At 39.4% G+C, this 21,762-nt stretch overlaps 1 protein-coding gene across 5 annotated transcripts in view; it reads left to right on the top strand.

The window, feature by feature from the left end:
- Positions 1-21,762, top strand: part of zdhhc21 (zinc finger DHHC-type palmitoyltransferase 21) — a 76,147-nt gene that overhangs the window by 42,386 nt on the left and 11,999 nt on the right. For all 5 annotated transcript variants that reach the window (XM_072258031.1, XM_072258030.1, XM_072258033.1 and 2 more), the window contains 3 exons: positions 8,744-8,855; positions 18,325-18,463; positions 21,249-21,365. In XM_072258031.1, coding sequence (XP_072114132.1) covers positions 8,744-8,855; positions 18,325-18,463; positions 21,249-21,365 — 368 coding nt within the window. The remainder of the gene's footprint in view (positions 1-8,743; positions 8,856-18,324; positions 18,464-21,248; positions 21,366-21,762) is intronic.

The following is a 21,762-nucleotide window of genomic DNA, read 5'->3' as shown; positions in this document are numbered from 1 at the left end:
GTCAACATGGCTGTATTAGAATTTTTCGAGGAGGTTACCAGGAAAGTGGATGGAGGGAAGGCAGTGGATGTTGTCCACATGGACTTCAGTAAGGCCTTTGACAAGATCCCGCATGGGAAGTTCGTTAAGAAGGTTCAGTCGCTAGGTATACATGGAGAGGTAGTAAATTGGATTAGACATTAGCTTAATGGAAGAAGCCAGAGTGTGTTAGTAGAGAACAGGAATTCTGCAGATGCTGGAAATTCAAGCAACACGCATCAAAGTTGCTGGTGAACACAGCAGGCCAAGCAGCATCTGTAGGAAGATCCTGACGAAGGGTCTCGGCCTGAAACGTCGACTGCACCTCTTCCTACAGATGCTGCTTGGCCTGCTGCGTTCACCAGCAACTTTGATGTGTGTTAGTAGAGGATTGCTTCTCTGAGTTGGAGGCCTGTGACTAGTGGTGTGCCACAGGAATCAGTGCTGGGTCCATTGTTATTTGTCATTATATCAATGATCTGGATGATAATATGGTAAACTGGATCAGCAAATTTGCTGATGATACATAAATTGGAGGTGTAGTGGACAGTGAGGAAGGTTTTCAAAGCTTGCAGAGGGATTTGGACCAGCTGGAAAAATGGGCTGAAAAATGGCAGATTGAGTTTAATACAGACAAGTGTGAGGTATTGCACTTTAGAAGGACAAACCAAGGTAGAACATACAAGGTAAATGATAGGGCACTGAGGAGTGCAGAAGAACAGAGGGATCTGGGAATAAAGATACAAAATTCCCTGAAAGTGGCGTCACAGGTAGAAAGAATCGTAAAGAGAGCTTTTGGTACATTGGCCTTTAGAAATCAAAGTATCAGCATCTGCAGAATTCCTGTTGATTGAATATAAGAGTTGGAATGTTATGGTGAGGTTGTATAAGGCATTGGTGAGGCCGAATTTGGAGTATTGTGTACAGTTTTGGTCACCAAATTACAGGAAGGATATTAAATAGGCTGAAAGAGTGCAGAGCGGGTTTACAAGGATGTTGCTGGAATTTGAGAAACGGAGTTACAGAGAAAGGTTGAATAGGTTAGGACTTTATTCCCTGGAGCATGGAAGAATGAGGAGAGAATTGATAGAGATATATAAAATTATGATGGGTATAGATAGAGTGAATGCAAGCAGGCTTTTTCCACTGAGGCTAGGGGGGAAAAAAACAGAGGACATGGGTTAAGTGGGAAGGGATAAAAGTTTAAAGGAAATATTAAGGGGAGGGGGCTTCTTCACACAGAGAGTGGTGGGAGTGTGGAATGAGCTGCCAGATGAAGTGGTAAACGTGGGCTCACTTTTAACATTTAAGAAAAACTTGGACAGGTACATGGATGATAGGTGTATGGAAGGATATGGTCAGTGGGACTAGGCAGAAAAATGGTTTGGCACAGCCAAGAAGGGCCAGAAGGCCTGTTTCTGTGCTGTAATGTTCTATGGTACTATGGTTCTATGTTGCCTAACTCACTGAGATCCTCCAACAACTTGTTCTAAATTCCAGTATCTGCAGTCTCTTGTGTGTCCATGTTCTAATATTTACAATGGTTTCCCAACAAATCAGCTTGAACACCATACATTTAAGAGCACGTGGATTTTGAGGTGAATATAGTCTATAAGGATTGCAAAGATGTTAGAAATTAGTGATCAAGCTATTAAGTTATACACTTCAAGTATACATAAAATGATATTTATGACTAAATGTAGGGAGGAACCCGCTTGCATATTTTCTGCTTAGATTCCTTGTAGACCTGAAGGTACACAAAATGACAAAATAACTGACAATAAAATCTTTATTGTCTGATTTGTCACCAGTAATTTTAAAACATTTGATTTCCACTTGTTATTACCTACATTGATACTGTAAAGAAGATAGTTTTATCGGTAGTGTCATACTGTAGGTGAGGTACCATCTGATTTCTTCTAGAAGCATTTACCACTATAGTGACATTTTCACAAGGCTATCTGGACATTATTTTGTGTGTTTAATTATCAGTGCCAGGAAATGAGTGTTTAGTTATTAACCTTTTGTACTATTTTGCAGATTGGTCAATATTTTCACTGTAATTGCTGATGCATTAAAAGTACAAGGATTTGATAAGATAATTTTAAAATATGGTGAATATACATCACTTCTGTCCTGTGGGGCTCTAGGTAGCAGATTTTAATATTTTTAAAACCTGAGTAGTGGAGCGGCAGGATAACATAGTGGTTGGCACAATGCTTTACAGGTACAGGCGACTGGGTTTCAATTCCTGCCACTCCCTGTAAGGAGTTTGTATGTTCTCCCCGTGATTGCATGGGTTTCCTCTGGGTACTCCGGTTTCCTTCCACAGTCTGAAGATGTAGGTTAATTGGTCATTGTAAATTGCCCTGTGATTATGCTAGGGTTAAATCGGGCGTTGCTGGGTGGCGTGGCTCAAAGGGTCCACTCTGTGCTGTAACTCAATAAAATAAAAAAAAATCGGTGGCTATTGGAATACAATTCTTCATCCCGCAGATTGAAGATGTTAGGTTCTGAGGAAGGATCTTCAATCTGAAAATTGCTTTCTTTTTCTTCCCACTCATGCAGCCTGAACTGCTGGGTATTTCAAGTGTTTCCTGCTGCTTTCAGATCTTCAGAATCTGCGATGATACACTTGGTGAATTTGTTCCAGGCTTTTTTCATTCCCTGACAATGGCAAGCTTTTGCTCAGCAGCACCCTCTAATGGTAGCACCTCCCAATGACATGCTGCAGTGACAAATGGATAACGATTTCTACAACTCTGGCCTTCCCCTGAATCTCCACTACTTTTCATTCAATCTTCTCTGCCTCAAACTGCTGATTGTGTAAATGTGCTCTAGGTTTAGGAAGATGCGACATCCTTCTGGCATGATGAAGATGGGACCTTCAACTTACCAAGTCTACGCTAACCATCAAGTACCCATTTGTCCCTATCCATTTTGTTTTCTTCACACTTCATGAACTTGTCCTTGTTAAGTGCTTTTCCATTTTACATGCTCAAGTACTGGAGACATCAGTCAAAGGAAGAGAATTTTGGCCAAAGGTTGAAGCTTACCCTTGCCAATGTGTAGATAACCTCCACTAGCATATCTCTGGGACCCATCTCCGACCAATAAGATCCCTTCCTCCTTAGCAGAGCTCTGACTGCTGCCTTGGAGTTTCTGATTGGCTCTGGCAGTGTTGGAAAATGAGAGAATCTTCCAGTCAGTCTCAGCAGTGTTTCTGTGGGTGACCCCTTAGTCAAATCATTAGATTGTCCAAATCCTGTTCCTGATATTTGAGCAGGCAAGTTGAGCCAAGACAGCATCATTGTACATAAAGGGAATACTGCATCATTGTAGATTATGTTAAATGAGTTGTTGCATCCCGAAAAAGATGTGAGCAAGGCGGTATAAATATTGTTTTTTTTTGTACCTTTGGAATTGTTGTGGTGTGGCTTGTAGTTACTAGCTGCAGAATCGTTCTCTATTTGGGTGACAGCCTTGCCAAGCACCCTTGTACCCTGGAGGACTCCTACAACCTCATTCTGATGGTGCAGTCAGAGGCTATTCTTTGTGGGCCCTGGTTGAACTCTTGCTGTAAAATTTAGAACTCTTCATTTCAGTTCCTCCTGCTTAGTTTCATTGTATGTCATACCAGTGAAAAAATTGGACACGGATGCATTTTTCTTCTGTGTCTTCAGTTAACTATGGAGCAACTACATGTTGTTGGTCAGGAATTCCATGACCCTGCACAAAGTACCCTGCAGCCAATAGAGTGCATTTGATGTGTGGTCACCATTGCTTATAGGCATCAAATAAACTTTTGTTTTGACATTTGGCTGGGATATTGGGAAGAACTAAAGGGTTTCACAGTGGTTGCAGCTAGGCTCACGGCACCAGTGACACGGCTTCACTCCTGACCTCCTACTATCATTGTGAACATTATTTGTTCTCCTTATAACCCTGTAGGTTTCCTCCAGGTGCTCTGTGTTAGATACGAGGGCTATGACCGAAGGAAAAAAAGATGGCTGGAGTTGCTTAGCACTTGGTTAAACTTGTAACTATCAGCAGTTTTTGTTTTATTATTTTCACAAAAACACATCTACTGGAAAATACTATAATAGCTGCATACTTATTTTTTGTCCCATGTGAACTCCTGGCAACCCTCATCTGTCTCTCTGCCACTGAGAGCAACAAGCCCCATTGATTAGGCACCAAGACATGCCATCTTTAATTACCCACAAAGTTATCTTAATACACATGAATTAGAATATGATGCACTCCGCAATGTAGTTACAATCATATTACAAAATAAGTATAAGTATCTAACTGAAATACAGTATACAAACAACGTTCAATATACACATTTATATATCCCCTATTACTGAAGAAATAGAATATTTCACTGTGTTTGTGTAATAAACCATATATATATGTTGTAACTGGGTTACCTGTCTGGACACGCCCCTCTGCTGACTGCTCCTGTGGCTCCTCCCACAGACCCCTGAATAATTGGGCCATGGCTCCTCCTCTCAGTCCAGGGGCAGATACTCAGCATGCTGGAGGTCACATCTTACTGCTAATAAAAGCCTTTCAGTATTTACTGTACTTCCAGTCTTTTGGAGTTATTGATGGTGCATCAGTATGGCGGAAGAGGCCCCATAAAGCCAACCCCTCAGGATCCATTATCAGAATATACTGGGGAAGACATTGAAGTGCGCACACTCAACACAACAGCTCTGTGTGTGTGTGTGTGTGTGTGTGTGTATAAGGAATGCACTTACCAAGCACACTCCATCGCGGTCTGGTTTCTTCCCACATCCTAAAGAAGTGAAAGTTAGTGGAGTAATTGACCATTATAAATTGTCTGCAGTATGTAGTTGTTTGGTAGAAACTGGTTGGAGTTGTTGATAATGTGGGGAGAACTTAAAAAGAGGAATTAACGTAGGATTAGTATTAACATGATTGGTGAAGAGTATGAACTCAAATGAGCTGAAAGACCTGCTTCTCTGCTTTACTTTTGAGCCTGTAACTTTTAACTCTAGGGTCAAAGTTAGTGCCAATAAGTAGAACAAATAAAATCAAGTTTGTATTTTACTCAATAGACGAGTGCTGTAATCAGATGCCATCATCTTTTGGGTACATTTAAGACAGAGGTTGATAGATGCTTGTAGTCAGAGTTTAGAGGAATACAGGGAGAAGGCAGGAGATTGGGGCTGAGAGGGAAATGAGTCAGCCATGATGAAATAAGACAGTAAGACATGGGAGCAGAATTAAGGCCATTTGGCCCATCGAGTCCACTCTGCCATTCAATCATGGATGATCCTTTATTTCTCCTCCTCAACCCCAATTGCCCAGCCTTCTCCCCATAATCTTTGATGCCATATCCAATCAAAAACCTATCAATTTCTGCCTTAAATACACCCAGCGACGTGGCCTCCACAGCTGCACGTGGCAACGAATTACACAAATTCACCACCCTCTAACTAAAGAAATTTTACAGCATCTCTGTTTTGAATGGACGCCCCTCTATCCTACAACATCTGGCACACTGCTAGTGCCTTCAACAGTGAAAACTGTTGCAAAATACTCATTTAGTTCATCTGCCATGTTATTATTTTTCCAGCCTCATTTTCTAGCGGTCCTGTACCACTCTCATCTCTCTCTTATTTTTTTTTTTTTACATACTTTTACTATCCACTTTGATATTATTTACTAGCTTGCTTAGATATTTCATCTTTTTCCTTCTAATGATTTTTTTAATTTGCTGTCTCGAAGTTTAAAAAAAATCCCAATCCTCTATCTTCCCACTAATTTTTGCTTTGTTGTATGCCCTCTCTTTTGTTTTTACATTAGCTTTGACTTCCCTTGTCAGCCACAGTTGTACTATTTTGTCATTTGAGTATTTCTTCATTTTTGGAATACACATGTCCTGCACATTCCTCATTTTTCCCAGAAATGCACACCATTTCTGCTCCGCTGACATCCCTGCCAGCAGCTCCTTCCAATTTACTTTGGCCAACTCCTCTCTCATACCACTTTAATTTCCCTTACTCCAGTGAAATACTGTTAGATTAGACTTTACTTTCTCCCTATCAAATTTCAAGTTGAACTCAATCATATTGTGATCACTGGTTCCTAAGGGTTCTTTTACTTCAAGCTCCCTAACCACCTCTGGTTCACTACATAACACCCAACCCAGTATAGCTGATTCCCTAGCAGGCTCAATGACAAAGTGCTCTAAAAAGCCAACACTTAGGCATTCTTGAGATCCATTACCAACCTGATTTTCCTAATTGACCTGCATGTTAAAATCTCCCATGACTATCATAATATTGCCCTTTTGACAAGCCTTTTCTATTTCCTGTTGTAATCTGAGGTCCACCTCCCAGCCACTGTTGGGAGATCTGTATATAACTGCCATCAACATCCTTTTATCCTTGCAGTTTCTTAATTCAACCCATAAGGATTCGACATCTTCCAATCCTGTGTCACCTCTTTCTACTGATTTGATGCCATTCTTTACCAGTAGAACCACAGAGCAGACTTGATGGCCAAGTGGCCTAATTCTGCTCCTATATCTTATGGTCTTGTAAGCAACCTGTTCTTCCTGAAGAAGAGTCTTGGCCTGTAATGTCAAATGTTTCTTTATTTCTATAGAGGCTGCCTGACCTGCAGAGTTCCTCCAGCATTTTGTATGTCTTTCTCTGTCTGGAATGTTGTTTCCAGACCTTACCACAGCACCAAACTGCAGGTGGTCGTGAAAAGATGCTTAAGGGACTGACGGCATTAAAAGTACCTGCTTTTGTCTGTTGGTTATTCTGCAGCATCTACATGCGATGTTTCTTGTATTGATTTTGTTTCATTAAGTAAGATTGATAGCTAGAAAATGAGGCCGGAGAAATAACTAGGGAAAAGGAGATGGTAGATGAACTAAATGAGTATTTTGCATCACCAGTCTTCAGTGTGGAAGACCGGATGTTAAAGGGTGTGAGGAAAGAGAAGTGAGTGCAGTTACTATTACAAAGAGAAGGTGCTCAAAAAGCTGAAAGACCTAAAGGTAAATAAGTCACCCAAACCAGATGAACTGCACCCAAGGGTTCTGAAACAGGTAATGGTAGAGATCGTGGAGGCATTGGCAAAGATCTTTAAAAATCATTGGACTCTTGCATGGTGCCAGAGAACTGGAAAATTGCAAAAGTCACTCCACTTTTTAAGAAAGGAGGAAGACAGCAGGAAGGGAACTATAGGTTAGTTAGCCTGACCTCAGTGGTTGGGAAGGTGTTAGAGTCAATTTTAAAGGATGAGGTTATGGAGTACTTGGTGACTCAGGACAAGATAGGACAAAGTCAGCATGGTTTCCTAAAGCGAAAATCTTGCCTGACAAATCTATTGGAATTCTTTAAGGAGATTACATGCAAGATGGATAAAGGGGATGCAGTGGATGTTGCATATTTGATTTTTCAGGAAGCCTTTGACAAACTGCCATACATGAGGCTGCTTACCAATGTAAAAGCCCATGGTATTACAGGAGAGTTACTGGCATGGTTAGGGCATTGGCTGATTGGTAGGAAGCAGTTAATGGGAATAAAAGGATCCTTTTCTGGTTGGCTGCCAGTGACTAGTGGTGTCCCATTGGAGTCAGTTTTGGGACAGCTTTTTATGCTGAATATCAGTTACTTAGATGATGGAATAGATGGCTTTATTGCCAAGTTTTCAGATGATATGAAGATTGGTGGAGGGTCATGTAGTTTTGAGGAAATGGGTAGGCTGCAGAAGGACCTGGACAGATTAGGAGAATGGGAAAGAAAGTGGCAAATGAAATACAAAGTTGGAAAATGCATAATCATGCACTTTGGTAGTAGAAATAAATGTGTGGACTATTTCTTAAATGGTGAGATACAAAGGGAATTAGGAATCCTTATGCAGAACACCCTAAAGATTAACTTGCAGATAGATTCAGTCATGAGAAAGGCAAATGCAATGTTAACATTCATTTCAAGAGGTCTAGAATACAAGAGCAGAGATGTTGATGCTGAGGCTTTATAAGGTACTGGTGAGGCCTCACCTTGAGCATTGTGGACAGTTTTTGGCACCTCATCTGAGATAAGATATGCTGGCATTGGTTTCTGAGGAGGTTCAGAAGGATGATTCCAGGAATGAAAGGGTTGTCATACTAGGAACGCTTGTTAACTCTGGGTCTGTACTCGCTGGAATAGAGGATGATTGGGGGGGGGGGGTGGAATCTCATTGAAATCTTTTGAACATTGAAAGGCCCAGACAGAGTAGATGTAGAATGGATTTTTCCCATGGTGGGGGAGTCTAGGGCAAGAAGGCACAGCCTCAAGATAGAGGGGCATCCATTTAAAACAGATGCAGAGTAATTTCCTTAGCCAGCGGGTGATGAATTTGGAATTTATTACCACAGGCAGCTGTGGAGTCCAGGTCGTTGTGTGTATTTAACGCAAAGCCTGATAGGTTCTCGATTGGACAGGGCATCAAAGGTTACCGGGTGAATGCTGGGGATGGGGCAGATGAGAGGGGAGGAAAAAGGATCAGGCATGATTAAATGGCAGAGCAGACTCGATGGGCCTAACGGCCTAATTCTACTCCTGTGTCTTACGGCCTTATCGCATCAAATCACTCCTTAATGTTTGAGTGAATGAGTTCTGTAGGAATACCTTTCTTAGGAATTGTTGATGATTACATTTTTCTTCAAGTCCATTTACCTTTATTTTTCCAGAAAGACAAAACTGGGAAATCTGTAACAAATGCAACCAGATGAGACCAAAGCGATCTCATCACTGCAGTCGATGTGGACACTGCATTCGAAAAATGGATCATCATTGCCCATGGTAAGTCTTTACTTAGCATTTCATTCCTTTGCTTGAAAGAGCAACATGTACAGATATACATAAATGAGGATTCCTGTTTTTCTGAATGAATGCAAAATTTGATATGTAAAGTTGCCTCTGGTTTCTAAACTATATCTGAATATTGTATAGGTTAAGAACATCAAACTTTTTCAGATCCCAAGCCTGTTAAATGCACGGAAGTGAGCTTATGAATATCTCACTTACACACTTGATCTAGCTTTTCTTTTTGTATCTGGACTTAAAATGTTGTCTACCGTGACTTCTCCCATGTCGTCTTAATGCCACTTTTATTCAAAGAGTAAAGTGTACAATTGAATTCAATATCATCTCCCAAACCAATTATAGTAAAAATTCTGAGATTATCATTATTATGAAGGTGATGTACTTTGGTATATGTACCAGCCATACTGTATACAGTTCCAGGCCCTCATCTGTTCAATGCTTGGAAATAGTTCAGCAGACCAAATGGATATTATTGTTATCCAGAAACTGTCAATAAATGTGGCCTCTTCAATGATGTGCAGAACCCAGGTCCTTGGTGCTGAGGTCACATTGTTCACATTTCACCAGATCCTGTTACAGACATGCTGTTCTGTGCTTTGTCTGAGAAGGAGAGGAAGGAAAGATTCAAAGCCACCTGAAGAAATGCAGTATCTGTACTGAATCCTCTCAGTCTGCACCTGACTGGTCAAAATGGAAAAGGAAAATTTCAGGGAGTACAGAGAATTCTGAGGATGCGTTTTTGGAACACAGAGACGGCACACATAAGTGAAAAGAGAAGTGAACCATATCTCAACTAGTGCTAACCACCGCCTGTCCTATCTGTGGAAGAGTCTAGCTCCCACAATAACCTCAATACTCACCCCCAAGCTCACAAAACTGATGAAGAAGCAAGTCATCCTCAGTCCACAGGAGTTCCTAAGAAGCCAACCCAAAGGCAATTAAGGACTATATCTTTAAAAGGAGGAAGTTGACATAAAATTGTGACAACAGGAAATCGGTTGCAGCAACATAAATAGATTTAGAATGTTTATATGTTTGATGAATTTTGATGATAATGTCAAAATTCGATCAATAGTTACATATAAGGTAGTCCCAAAAGGAGCAAACTGATTCTAATAATCCTTATGGTTGACATACCTTCTGGAATCCCACTGGTCACTGTGCCACAGATTACTGGTAAAATAATGCTCTGATTACTCAAGGGCGTTGTGCTACATGGTAGAGCTACTAGGACTTGATGTTTCAATCCCTATGGTAAGTTGGCACTCTCGATGTTGGCAGTGGGTTTGGAGTGGTGACAAGGAGGGAGGGTAGGTACATCATCGGGGTCATCAGGTGGGCACCCTTCTTCTTTGACGTTTCGTTGATAAGCCCACACCGTCTCCAGAGGGCTCAATGGTGCTACCTGGCATCCCAGATCCACCCCCCTCAGTTCCATATCCTCCTGTCTTCATCTTGCAGCCCAATTGTTGTCTTTTCTTTTAATCCAAATCCAATTGCTGTTTTCTTCTGCTGCATTTGACAAGGACTTGATTGCTTGTTGGAGGGAGTGACCCCTCACCCCCATCTTCTTCAATAGACTGGTCGAGATATAGCCACAAATCCCCTGCATCCCACTTCTACAGGGAAAATCTTGGTCTTCCAGCCATTCTGGGCAGCTTCAGTTGCCAGTTCAGAGTGCTTGGTCTTTTTCTTCTCATAAGCTTCTTTGACACCATCTTCCCATGGTACTGCCAATTCCACAACATATGCCAGTCTGGCTGTTGTGGACCACAGGACCATGTCTAGCCAGAGTGTTGTAGCCGCAATGTCTGGGGGAGACACAAGCTTTTTTTCCAAGTCCACGTCCATTTTCCAATCCTGAGCAATCTGCAGAATGCTTACAGCACTGTTGCAGAAAAGCAGCATCCATCATCAGGGACCCCACCATCTAGGCCACGTTCTCTTCTCGCTGCAGCCATCAGGACGGAACTACAGGAGCCTCTGGATTCTCACCACCAGAATCAGGAACAGTTTTTACCCCTCAACCATCAGGTTTTTGAACTATTTGGGATATCTTGAGTCATGAATAAATGTAGCCTCTTCAGTGTTGTGTACAACCCATCACTGAAGAGGCCACATTTTTGAACAAGGCATCCACTCGAGCTGTGCCCTACTGTACCAGGTGTTGCCGCTCCTCTCCTCTCCTCCATTGGATGTTCTCTCTCTCAATCTATACTTTTGGCACAGCTTTACCTAGCCAGAATATTGGCTAATGAACTTGTTACCATACTGAAATCTGGGTGTGGCAGGCCGGCTGGCTGCGCAATGACATCAGTGCTGGACTCTGGAACGGAGGTTCCTGGGTTCGAACCCAGTTGGGTCCGCTCCCGAGTACGTTTTCCATCCGTGCTGGGTTGAGTGTTGACATCGCAACTCGACCTTGTAAAATAAAGGGAAAAATACTGTGAATATGTCTGTGTGAAGAGTGGCACGCCACAGAGTCTCCCTCTCTCGCTCTCGCTCTCTCCGCGCCTTGTAAAGGCATGAAACAGACATTGTCGGAGACCGCGCCTGTCTGCAAATGGAGTAGCAGCAATCTTGTGCTGCTCTTAGTTTTGTCTCTCTCCCCTAGTTTAAACTTCAAATTTAAAATTTTTATTTGTTGATTCTTGAGGGGGAACAATATGTCTATGTCTACGAGGAGTGGGAAGAACTTGTCTGAACCTAGTGACAAAGGTAATGGGAAAGGAAAGATGCAAAGGAAAGATCTGATGAAATGCCACCATGGGCTGAAGATATTGTTCAGACACTGAGTTCAATTAAAGATCAGAATGGATCAATTAAAGACCAACTGGAAAAGAATAATAATGAAAGGAAGTCATTTTTGGGAAAACTTAAAGACTTGGAAACTCAAGTCATTACACAGGAAGAGGAATTGAAGATAATTAAGCAAAAATTGTTTGAAGCTACAACCCGTTGGGAAAGATATCAAAATAAGATTATAGACCTGGAAGCTAGGTCTCACCGAAGGAATATCCGAATTGTTGGATTGGAATATACGAATTGTTGGGCTGCAAGAAGGAGCTGAAGGTGGAGATTTAACTGCTTACTTTGGTAAGCTTTTTCATACCTTATTTCCTACCATATTATCATAGCCACCTGCTATAGAAAGAGCACACAGAGCAGCTTTTACTTCAAAATTTAAAGATCCAAATAAACCAAGATCTGTTTTGGTTTGTTTTCATCATTTTAAAATTAAAGATCAAATAGTGCAACAAGCAGGAAAACAGAGTTTTTAGATTTAAGGAATCTGAGCTCCATTTTTATGAAGATTATCCGAGGGAGGTAATGGAACAAAGATCAAGATTTGCTCTGGTAATGAAACAGGCATATGATGATAAACTGTTTCCTTCTTTGCGTTACCCGACAAAAATTAAAGTTTTTCCTCCTAACTCTCCTCCTCGTACATTTTTTGATCCAAAAGCCGCACTATACCTGCTGCCACTACCGATGCCACTACCGACTGAACTTTCTGAAAGGTTGTTTGGTTATCTGTATATTATTCGCATTTCGAAAAGAAGATTTATGAAGGTTACTTGGATATTCCATTGAGAGACTAATAAAAGAAGATAAGGAGATTTGTTCATTATTGCATATTAGTGGTTTTCTTTTGGAAAGAAGATTTATGGTTCAAGTACGACTGTTTAAATTGATACTCGGACATTCGACTGAGAAAAGAAGATAAAGGGATTTGTTTCTTTCACCTAATATCTGGTTTAATTTTTTTTGTTAATTAACTAATTTGTAGTTTTTTTCCCCACTGATAGGGCTTATATATATATAAAATGTGTGTGTGTGTGTTTTATATATATATATATATACACACACACACACACTCTTATTTATTTGGGAGGGTTTAAATACCTATGGTATTGTTAACTAGTATTTTTGAAAATTTAGCTGGGTTAAATATGCTATTAGCTTTTTTTCTGCTTTATTATAGTGTCTTTTAACCAATTTAATGTTTAGGGATTTTTGATTGATTTTGGATTGATCGAATTATGGAGGTATCTGCACCCCGATAACTGAGAACATTCTTTTTTCATATGTTTATAAAAAAATATTCAAGGATTAATTATATTATAATCAATCCCCACTTCTTGCCTAGTGTTAAAAATTGTGAATATGACGCTATTGCTATATCTGATAATGCGCCTCTGAGTTTGTCTTTTGAATTTAATGATGTCATTCTTGCCCGCCCACTATGGGTCATGTCTCAGACATTATTGCAAAACTCTGACTCTGTCAGTTTCATTGAAACCCAGATAAAAGATTTTTTTTCTTTTTAATGATACAGGGGGTACATCCAAATTAATTATATGGGATACATTTAAAGCATTTTCATGTGGTCAGATCATTTGTTATTCAGCTAAGCTTAAAAAACAGACTAAAGCAGAATTAGATAAGATTTGAAAACAAATTAAAGACTTAGATAATATTCATGCAATTTCCCCTAATATTGATTTATTCAAACACAGGGTGGAACTTCAATCTCAATGTAACCTATTACTAACTCATCCCATTGAAGGCTATTTGTTTAAGTTAAAGAGCCAATTTTATATGTTTGGAGATAAAAAAAAAACTGCTCACATCTCAATTAAAAACGGCTAGAGCCCAAAGGCAAATTTTGAATATTCGAAGGAAAGATGGTACACTGGCTTGGGAATATGCAGAAATTAATAAGATTTTCAAGATTTTTATACTGTATAAATCTCAAAGTCCAGTAGATTCTTTTGAAATGAATGCTTTCTTAGAAAAGATTGCTTTTCCTAAAATTTCTGTTGAGGATCAAAAAACTCTTGATGCCCAAATTACTGAAGCCGAAATTCATAAAGCTATTTTTTCAATGCAATCTGGTAAGGCCCCTGGACTTGATGGCTATCTTGTAGAATTTTATAAAAAATTTGGAAAATTGCTTCCTCCGTATATGTTGGAAATGTTTAAGGATTCTTTTGTGAAAGGTGATTTACCCTCTACTTTCTATGAGGCTTCTATTTCTTTAATTAAATAGGATAAAGATTCTACTGACTGTGCCTCATATAGACCTATTTCATTATGGAATGTCGATGCTGTCAAAGATAATGGCCAATTGGTTGGAGAATATTTTGGGTAAAATTATTTTTAACGATCAACCAGGCTTTATAAAGGGTCGTTATACTTTTTCAAATGACAATAGACAATAGGTGCAGGAGTAGGCCATTTGACCCTTCGAGCCAGCACCGCCATTCACTGTGATCATGGTTGATCATCTACAATCAGTATCCAGTTCCTGCCCTATCCCCATAACCTTCGATTCCGCTATCTTTAAGAGCTCTATCCATCTCTTTTTTGAAAGCATCCAGAGACTTGGCTTCCACAGCCTTCTGGGGCAGAGCATTCCATATATCCACCACTCTCTGGGTGAAAAAGTTTTTCCTCAACTCCGTTCTAAATGGCCTACCCCTAATTCTTAAACTGTGGCCTCTGGTTCTGGGCTCACCCATCAGCAGGAACATGCTTCCTGCCTGCAGCGTGTCCAATCTCTTAATAATCTTATATGTTTCAATAAGATCCCCTCTCAGCCTTCTCAATTCCAGTGTATACAAGCCCAGTCACTCCAATCTTTCGACATATGACAGTCCCGCCATCCCAGGAATTAACCTTGTGAACCTATGCTGCACTCCCTCAATAGCAAGAATGTCCTTCCTCAAATTTGGAGACCAAAATTGCACACAGTACTCCAGGTGTGGTCTCACCAGGGCTCTGTACAGCTGCAGAAGGACCTCTTTGCTCTTATTCTCAATTTCCCTTGTTATGAAGGCCAGCATGCCATTAGCTTTTTTCACTGCCTGCTATACTTGCATACTTGCTTTCAGTGACTGATGTACAAGGACACCTAGATCTCGTTGTGCTTCCCCTTTTCCTAACTTGACTCCATTTAGATAATAATCTGCCTTCCTGTTCTTACCACCAAAGTGGATAACCTCACACTTATCCACATTAAACTGCATCTGCCATGCATCTGCCCACTCACCCAGCCTGTCCAAGTCGCCCTGCATTCTCATAACATCCTCCTCACATTTCGCACTGCCTCCCAGCTTTGTGTCATCAGCAAATTTGCTAATGTTATTTTCAATTCCCTCATCTAAATTATTAATATATATTGTAAACGGCTGCGGTCCCAGCACTGAACCCTGCGGTACCCCACTGGTCACCGCCTGCCATTCCGAAAGGGACCCGTTAATCGCTACTTTAACATTACATATTCGTCCTCTTTTAAAACTCCACAATACGTCGTCTCTTTGGATGCTGAGAGAAATTTGGTTTTGGTGTTAATTTTAATAATTGCATTAGAATGATATATAAAACACTTATTGCTACTGTTGTCACTAACAACTGTAGGTCTCCTTCTTTTCAGCTTTCACGGGGAACAAGACAAGGTTGTCCATTAAGTTCTTTGTTATTTAATTTAATATTAGAACCCCTTGCTATTGCTCTTTGTGAAGCTAAAAATATTCATGAAATCTCTGTGAATGAGGCCATTCATAAGATTTCTCTTTACGCTGACGATTTATTGGTCTATATTTCTAATCTCAAAAAATCTATTCCTGCCTTGCTAAAATTATTCAATAGATTTGGAGATTTTTCAGGATATAAAATAAATTTTAGTAAAAGTGAATTGTTTCCTTTAAATGAATCTGTCTCTATATATGATAATACTCCTTTTAAAGTCACGGATTCTTTTAGATATTTAGGTGTTATAATCACTAAAAACTATAAGGATCTTTATAAAGCCAATTTTGTTCCCTTGATAGACTCTATGAAGTATTTATTTAGTAGGTGGAATCAACATACATTTTCACTTGTCGGTCGTATCCATATAGTTAAATTGATGATTTTACCAAAATTTTTAAATTTATTTCAGAATATCTCTTTTTTTGACTAAGAAGTTTTTTGATCAGATTGATTCTATTATTTTATCTTTTATTTGGAATAATAAAAGACCAAGAATTAGTAAATGTCACTTACAAAAGTTGAAAAAGGATGGAGGTCTTGCTTTGCCTAATTTAAGAATGTATTGCTGGGCTGTTAATTTGCAATATCTGTCCTTTTGGTTATATTGGGTTGATAAGAACGATCGGCCAATTTGGGTAGACCTGGAATTGAAAGCTGTGAAACAGTTTTATTTAACCTCGTTATTGGGAGTTGCTTTACCTATACAATTAGCTAAAGTTACTAATTTAAACCTATACACTGTGATTAAGTATTCTTTACAAATTTGGCTCCAGTTCCGCAATTTTTTTAATCTTAAAAAATTTAAACTTTGTAGTTTAATTTATCGAAATTACTTTTTAAAGCCTCCGTTGAGTGATCCAATTTTTTTACTCTGGAAAAATAAAGGTATTAATTATTTTTTGGATTGTTTAGAGAAGATAGATTGATGTCTTTTGAACAATTAGTTGATAAATATTCTCTTTCATACTCTCACTTTTTACAATACCTTCAAGTTAGACATTTCTTACAAAAATATTTGAGTAATTTTCCTTATATTATTGGAGGCTGACCTGTTAGATACTATTATGAGTATGAACCCTTCAACGAAGGGTTCTATTGGAAGAATTTATGATTTATTATTACAATGGGATAAGCGTCCTTTATTTAAGATTAAGCAAGATTGGGAAAAGGAACTCAATTTGACTTTTATGATGGAGTATTGGACGCGGATATTGAAGTTGGTTCACTCTTCTTCGGTCTGTGCTAGTCATTCACTGATTCAATTTAAAATTGTACATCATTACCATTTGACGAAGGAGAGACTCTCTAAAATATTTCCTAATGTTGATAGTTATTGTGATAGATGTAAAATGGAGACAGCTGTATTGACACACATGTTTTTGTCTTGTTCTATATTGGAACAGTTCTGGAAGTCAGTTTTTTCGACAATTTTTAAAGCACTTAGAATTAATTTACAACTTAACAAATTAACTGTGCTTTTTGGAATAATTCCTCAAAATATCCATGGTATCTTTGTGTCTGACCAATATGTTATTGCATTTGTTACATTGATAGATAGGAGGGCCATTTTGTTGAAGTGGAAAGGTACGTCAGCTCCCACTTTGTCACCATGGTTCTCTCAAGTGATGCTGTGTCTTAGTTTGGAGAAAATTAGAAGTTGAACCTTTGAACCTTTATTTGGTTTTGAGAAAAGATGGGGTTCAGTTGCTCGTTATTATCATTTGAGTTAATAGATAGATTTCCTCCATGATCTAATTGTAAATTTTTGGTATTTTTTTCTTGCTGGCAGTTTGATGTTTATCTTTAGAAGCTTTTTGTATGACGCACGGCTCCGGGGTTGAACACCTAATGGGGTTCTCCCCCCCCCCCCCCCACTTTTTCTGCTTAGTAGGGTTTTTTTTTTATTATCACCAAAAATTTTTCGGTCCTTAAAATAATGTTTTTTTTCCTTGAGACATTGTAAGTGTTGTTTACTTCGATGTACTGGTGTATTTTTGAATAATATAATAATAAAAAGATTTGAAAAGAAGAAGTCATTGTCCCACTAACATCACACGCGCACGGACGCATGCACGCACACGCCAAAAAAAAAAAAGAAATCTGGGTGTGGAGACCTGTCCAAGTTAAAGAAGCAAGGTATTCCATATCCAGCGGGAGGAGATGAGAGGTACTCTAGGCAGTTGGTCAACATGTGGAGCAGTGCTGCCAGTCCCCAGCAATGACTGGCTACAATGCTGAGACTCACATTTCAACAATAAGTGGTCACACCACTGTCCGTACCCTCCTCAATACCAGCCATGTCGACAACCTCTCTGCATGAAACATTGGGACTATTCATTGCTAACAAAAGGCGTGGGTTCCAGCTCTTCAAAAGGACAACAGCGTCAGCAACACTCCTCTCTACATAGAGCTATGCAATGGCTCCTTTTTGCACTCTCGTACCTGGGAGTGCATCCCGAAGCAGCGTAATTTTTCTGCGGTTAACTCACATGCACAATTTCCGTAATGCATTTGACATGGGGATTTAGAGGAGGAATAATGGCAACACTACTAAAGTGGTTGATACATTTTATCAGTGTACCCTGGTTCAGTCTTCTACGTTCTCAGTTTACTTCACAATGCCAAGTTTGAGGTCACAATTACAGTGGTCTGATAATCAGAGTAAACTTTCTGAACAGTTTAAGCACGCACACTAATCAATTGACATGATTTATTTGTGCATTTTCCTTTCCCCTCTTGCTCGGCAATGAAAAACTAGTGTCTTTTGTAATATGCTGTTCAGGTTATTTCTGTTTTAATTTGCTGGTCTTGTTTTGGCTCCTGTGTATGTAAAAATTTTAGTTTGCATTTCTACAATAACCCCCTTCTCAAATTTCTTCAAATTTGCATGTGAAATATTTCTTTATAGGATAAACAATTGTGTTGGAGAAGACAATCACTGGCTCTTCCTACTGCTATGTTTCTACACTGAGTTTCTGAGTTTCTTCACATTGATACTCAATTTCTGCCAATATTACTACCTCCAACCTCTAACGAAAGCAAAAGAGGTAAGATGATTTTCATTGTCTACACATAGTGTTGGCACGTGGCCAAGTGGTTAAGGCGTCAGTCTAGTGATCTGAAGGTCACTAGTTCGAGCCTCAGCTGAGGCAGCGTATTGTGTCCTTGAGCAAGGCACTTAACCACACATTGCTCTGCGACGACACTGGTGCCAAGCTGTATCGGCCCTAGTGCCCTTCCCTTGGACAACATCGGTGGCATGGAGAGGGGAAGCTTGCAGCATGGGCAACTACTGGTCTTCCATATAACCTTGCCCAAGCCTGCGCCCTGGAAACCTTCCAAGGTGCAAATCCATGGTCTCACGAGGCTAACAGGTGCCTATTATTATTATTATTTCTACACATGGTAACTGCTGTTGAATATTTAAATTGTCTTCCTTGCCCTGAAAGTGTTCCATAAAACTCTTAGGGTATAGGAGCAGAATTAGGCCATTTGGCCCATTGAGTCTGCTCCTCCAATTCATAATGGCTGATCCATTTTTCCTCTGAGCCCCAATCTCCTGCTTCCCCTGCACCCCCCCCAAACCACCCTGTATCCCATCATGTCAAGAATCTACCAACCTCTGCCTTAAATATACCCAATGACTTGGTCTCCATAGCTGCCTGTGGCAAAGAATTCCAAAGATTCACCACTCCCTGGCAAAAGAAATTCATCCCCATCTCTGTTCAAAAAGAACGTCCTTCTATTCTGAGGCTGTGTCCTCTGGTCTTAGACTCCCCCACCATAGGAAACATCCTCTCCACATCCACTCTGTCAAAGCCTTTCACCATTCGATAGGTTTCAATTAATTCATTCTTCTGAATTATAGTGAATACAGGTCCAGAGCCATCAAGAACTCTTAATATGACAAGCTGTTTAATCCTGGAATCATTATATTCACTGAAATATAGCTCTTTACATTCACTGAAATGTTGCACATGACACAAGGTGCAAATGAAAAAGTGATTCTGTTTTTTAATTATTTGTTACTAATTCCTTTAACTAGTAGTTCTTACAGAAGCTAACTATAACCTTAAGAGATAACAAAGGTGAGCTTGTACGGTTTGGTATAAAACACGATAGTATGGTTTTCTCAGTATATGCTGAAGTGTAATGAAAAACTTACACCAGCATCACAGGCATACATCATCATATAAGCACCGTTCATGAGATTAAAAATAATCATATTGTACACGATTTTTACAAGAAAGAAACCCAATCAGAACGAGGAAAGATTTCTTCTTCTCCAGCCCTTGTCCTTCCCCACCCAACCGGCTTCACCCATCATCTTGTAGCTAGCCTCCCTCCCCTACCCCCAAATTTTTATTCTGGCATCTTCCCCCTTCCTTCTCAGTCCTGAAGCAGGATCTCAGCCCAAAATGATGGCTGTTCATTCTTTTCCATAGATGCTGCCTGACTGCTGAGTTCCTCCAGCATTGTCTGTGCTGTTTTGGATTTCCAGCATCTGCAGACTTTCTCTTGTTTAAAGAAAGCAAAATTCATTTTAGTGCAAATTATTCAAAGTGGAACTATAGTGATTAGGGTTCTGATTGGCTGAAGAATCAAATAGTTGAAGGGAAGGAGCTGTTCTTGATCCTTTTGGTGTGAGACCTCAGTCTGATTGTAGTTGTGAGAAGACAACATGGCCCAAGTGTACTTGGCCCATGGTGTCTTTAGATGTTGGTTTCTTGAGACAGTGCCTCATGTAGATACTACCAATGGTGGGGAGGGATCTGTGCACGATGTATTGGACGGAGTTCATGGCTTTCTGCAGCTTTGTATGCTCCTGCACGTTAGGAACAAAGATGTACACCAACATAGGCTGAGGTGGTGGCCAATGATTCTGCTCTCACCTTACAATGAAATGTCTTTCATATGAGTTGACTAAAGAGAATGATCTTTCTATGCTTTCCAGTCTTCCGATAACTTAAGAGTTAACACACAAATATGATATTCAGTATACAGGCCCTGTCCTAATTCCCAATTTACACCATGCAATGTATAGTGTTTTTTTTTCCCCAAAGGGTTATAGGCTAGGTTTTAGAGGCCACACATCAAGAACTATACTGATTCAAGAAGACAGCTCACCAACACTTTCAAGGGCAACTGGGAGAGGCAATTCGGTGCTGTCTTGTGTTGCAAAGCCCATATACTTTAAATGATCAAAAAGAAATCTCTGGTTTAGCACAAAATTGTACTTGAAGCTTCCAGTCTGGAGCGTTTTCAATGTATTTTATAGTGTCATCAAAAGTGGTTTTGGTCGTCCTAACTATCTCCAATTGTGCCTGCAAAATGCAGTAGATTTTGCTCATAAATCTAACTGGATTGGAATACTTAAAATATGTGAAATATTCTTTTACTCAATAAGAAAGATAGTGAAACCAGTAACTAAAATTTAAATCCCTGGAGTTTAGTTAAAATTTCTAGGACCACATTTACAGGATATTTGTAAGTAACTTAAAAGGTGTCATTGTTGTTTGATCTAAATCAAATCAATTTTCTGTTCATGGTCTACAACCTGCATATTTTAAAACCTTGCAATCTTTAGCCATGTGTCCCTTTAAAGTTATAATCCTTTTATGTATAGCCAGATCCCAAAGAACATGGATCAAGTGTTAAAAACAGGAATAATTCTGTATATTCAATGCAGCACATACAAATTCAATAGAATATGGAATGATAAAAATTACTAAATGACTTTAAATGTTAAGATGTTAACAGTTCTGATAATGAAAATATAAAAAATATAATCTTAATATTGAATAAAGCTTCATTTTTATTGCGTCCAAAAAGGATCTCTTTATGTTTCGGCATGAATTGGCCTTGCTGCGGGTATCTACCTTAATGGCCTTAGTGATGACCGGAGGGATGTCTGGCCTCTTTTACAGTCAACTGACAAACATTCTGGCCGTAAGTAAAGTTCCTGATTCTAACAAAGATTCTAACTTGTTTTACTACTTGTACTGATCCAATTTGAAGAGGTCCAAATCTATTCCGAAGCTTGTTGTGAACTAAGACGCTTATTACCTTGTGTTTATTATTGTACTCTTAAAAAAAAATGTTTATGCACCGTAAGACTCATTTTAGTATTTCTTAATCTTCCTCTAAGAATGGTGTGTACAACCTCATTCCATGTAACATTTGATTCTGATAAAATAAATTATTTCAAATATTACATAAGTGTTTAAAATCTGAAGCAGTCTTAGTTGAAAGGAAATTATCTTAAATATTTAGTATTGAGTGAGTTATTCTGCACTCTCGTCAAGCAAAGCTATAACCTCTGCGTGGATTGAACTGAATTGACTTT

This window comes from Mobula birostris, chromosome 5, assembly GCF_030028105.1.
Source record: "Mobula birostris isolate sMobBir1 chromosome 5, sMobBir1.hap1, whole genome shotgun sequence".
Classification (NCBI taxonomy): Eukaryota; Metazoa; Chordata; class Chondrichthyes; order Myliobatiformes; family Myliobatidae; genus Mobula; species Mobula birostris.
Note: the sequence above shows the minus strand (reverse complement) of the source record. Positions and strands in the feature narration are given on the sequence as shown.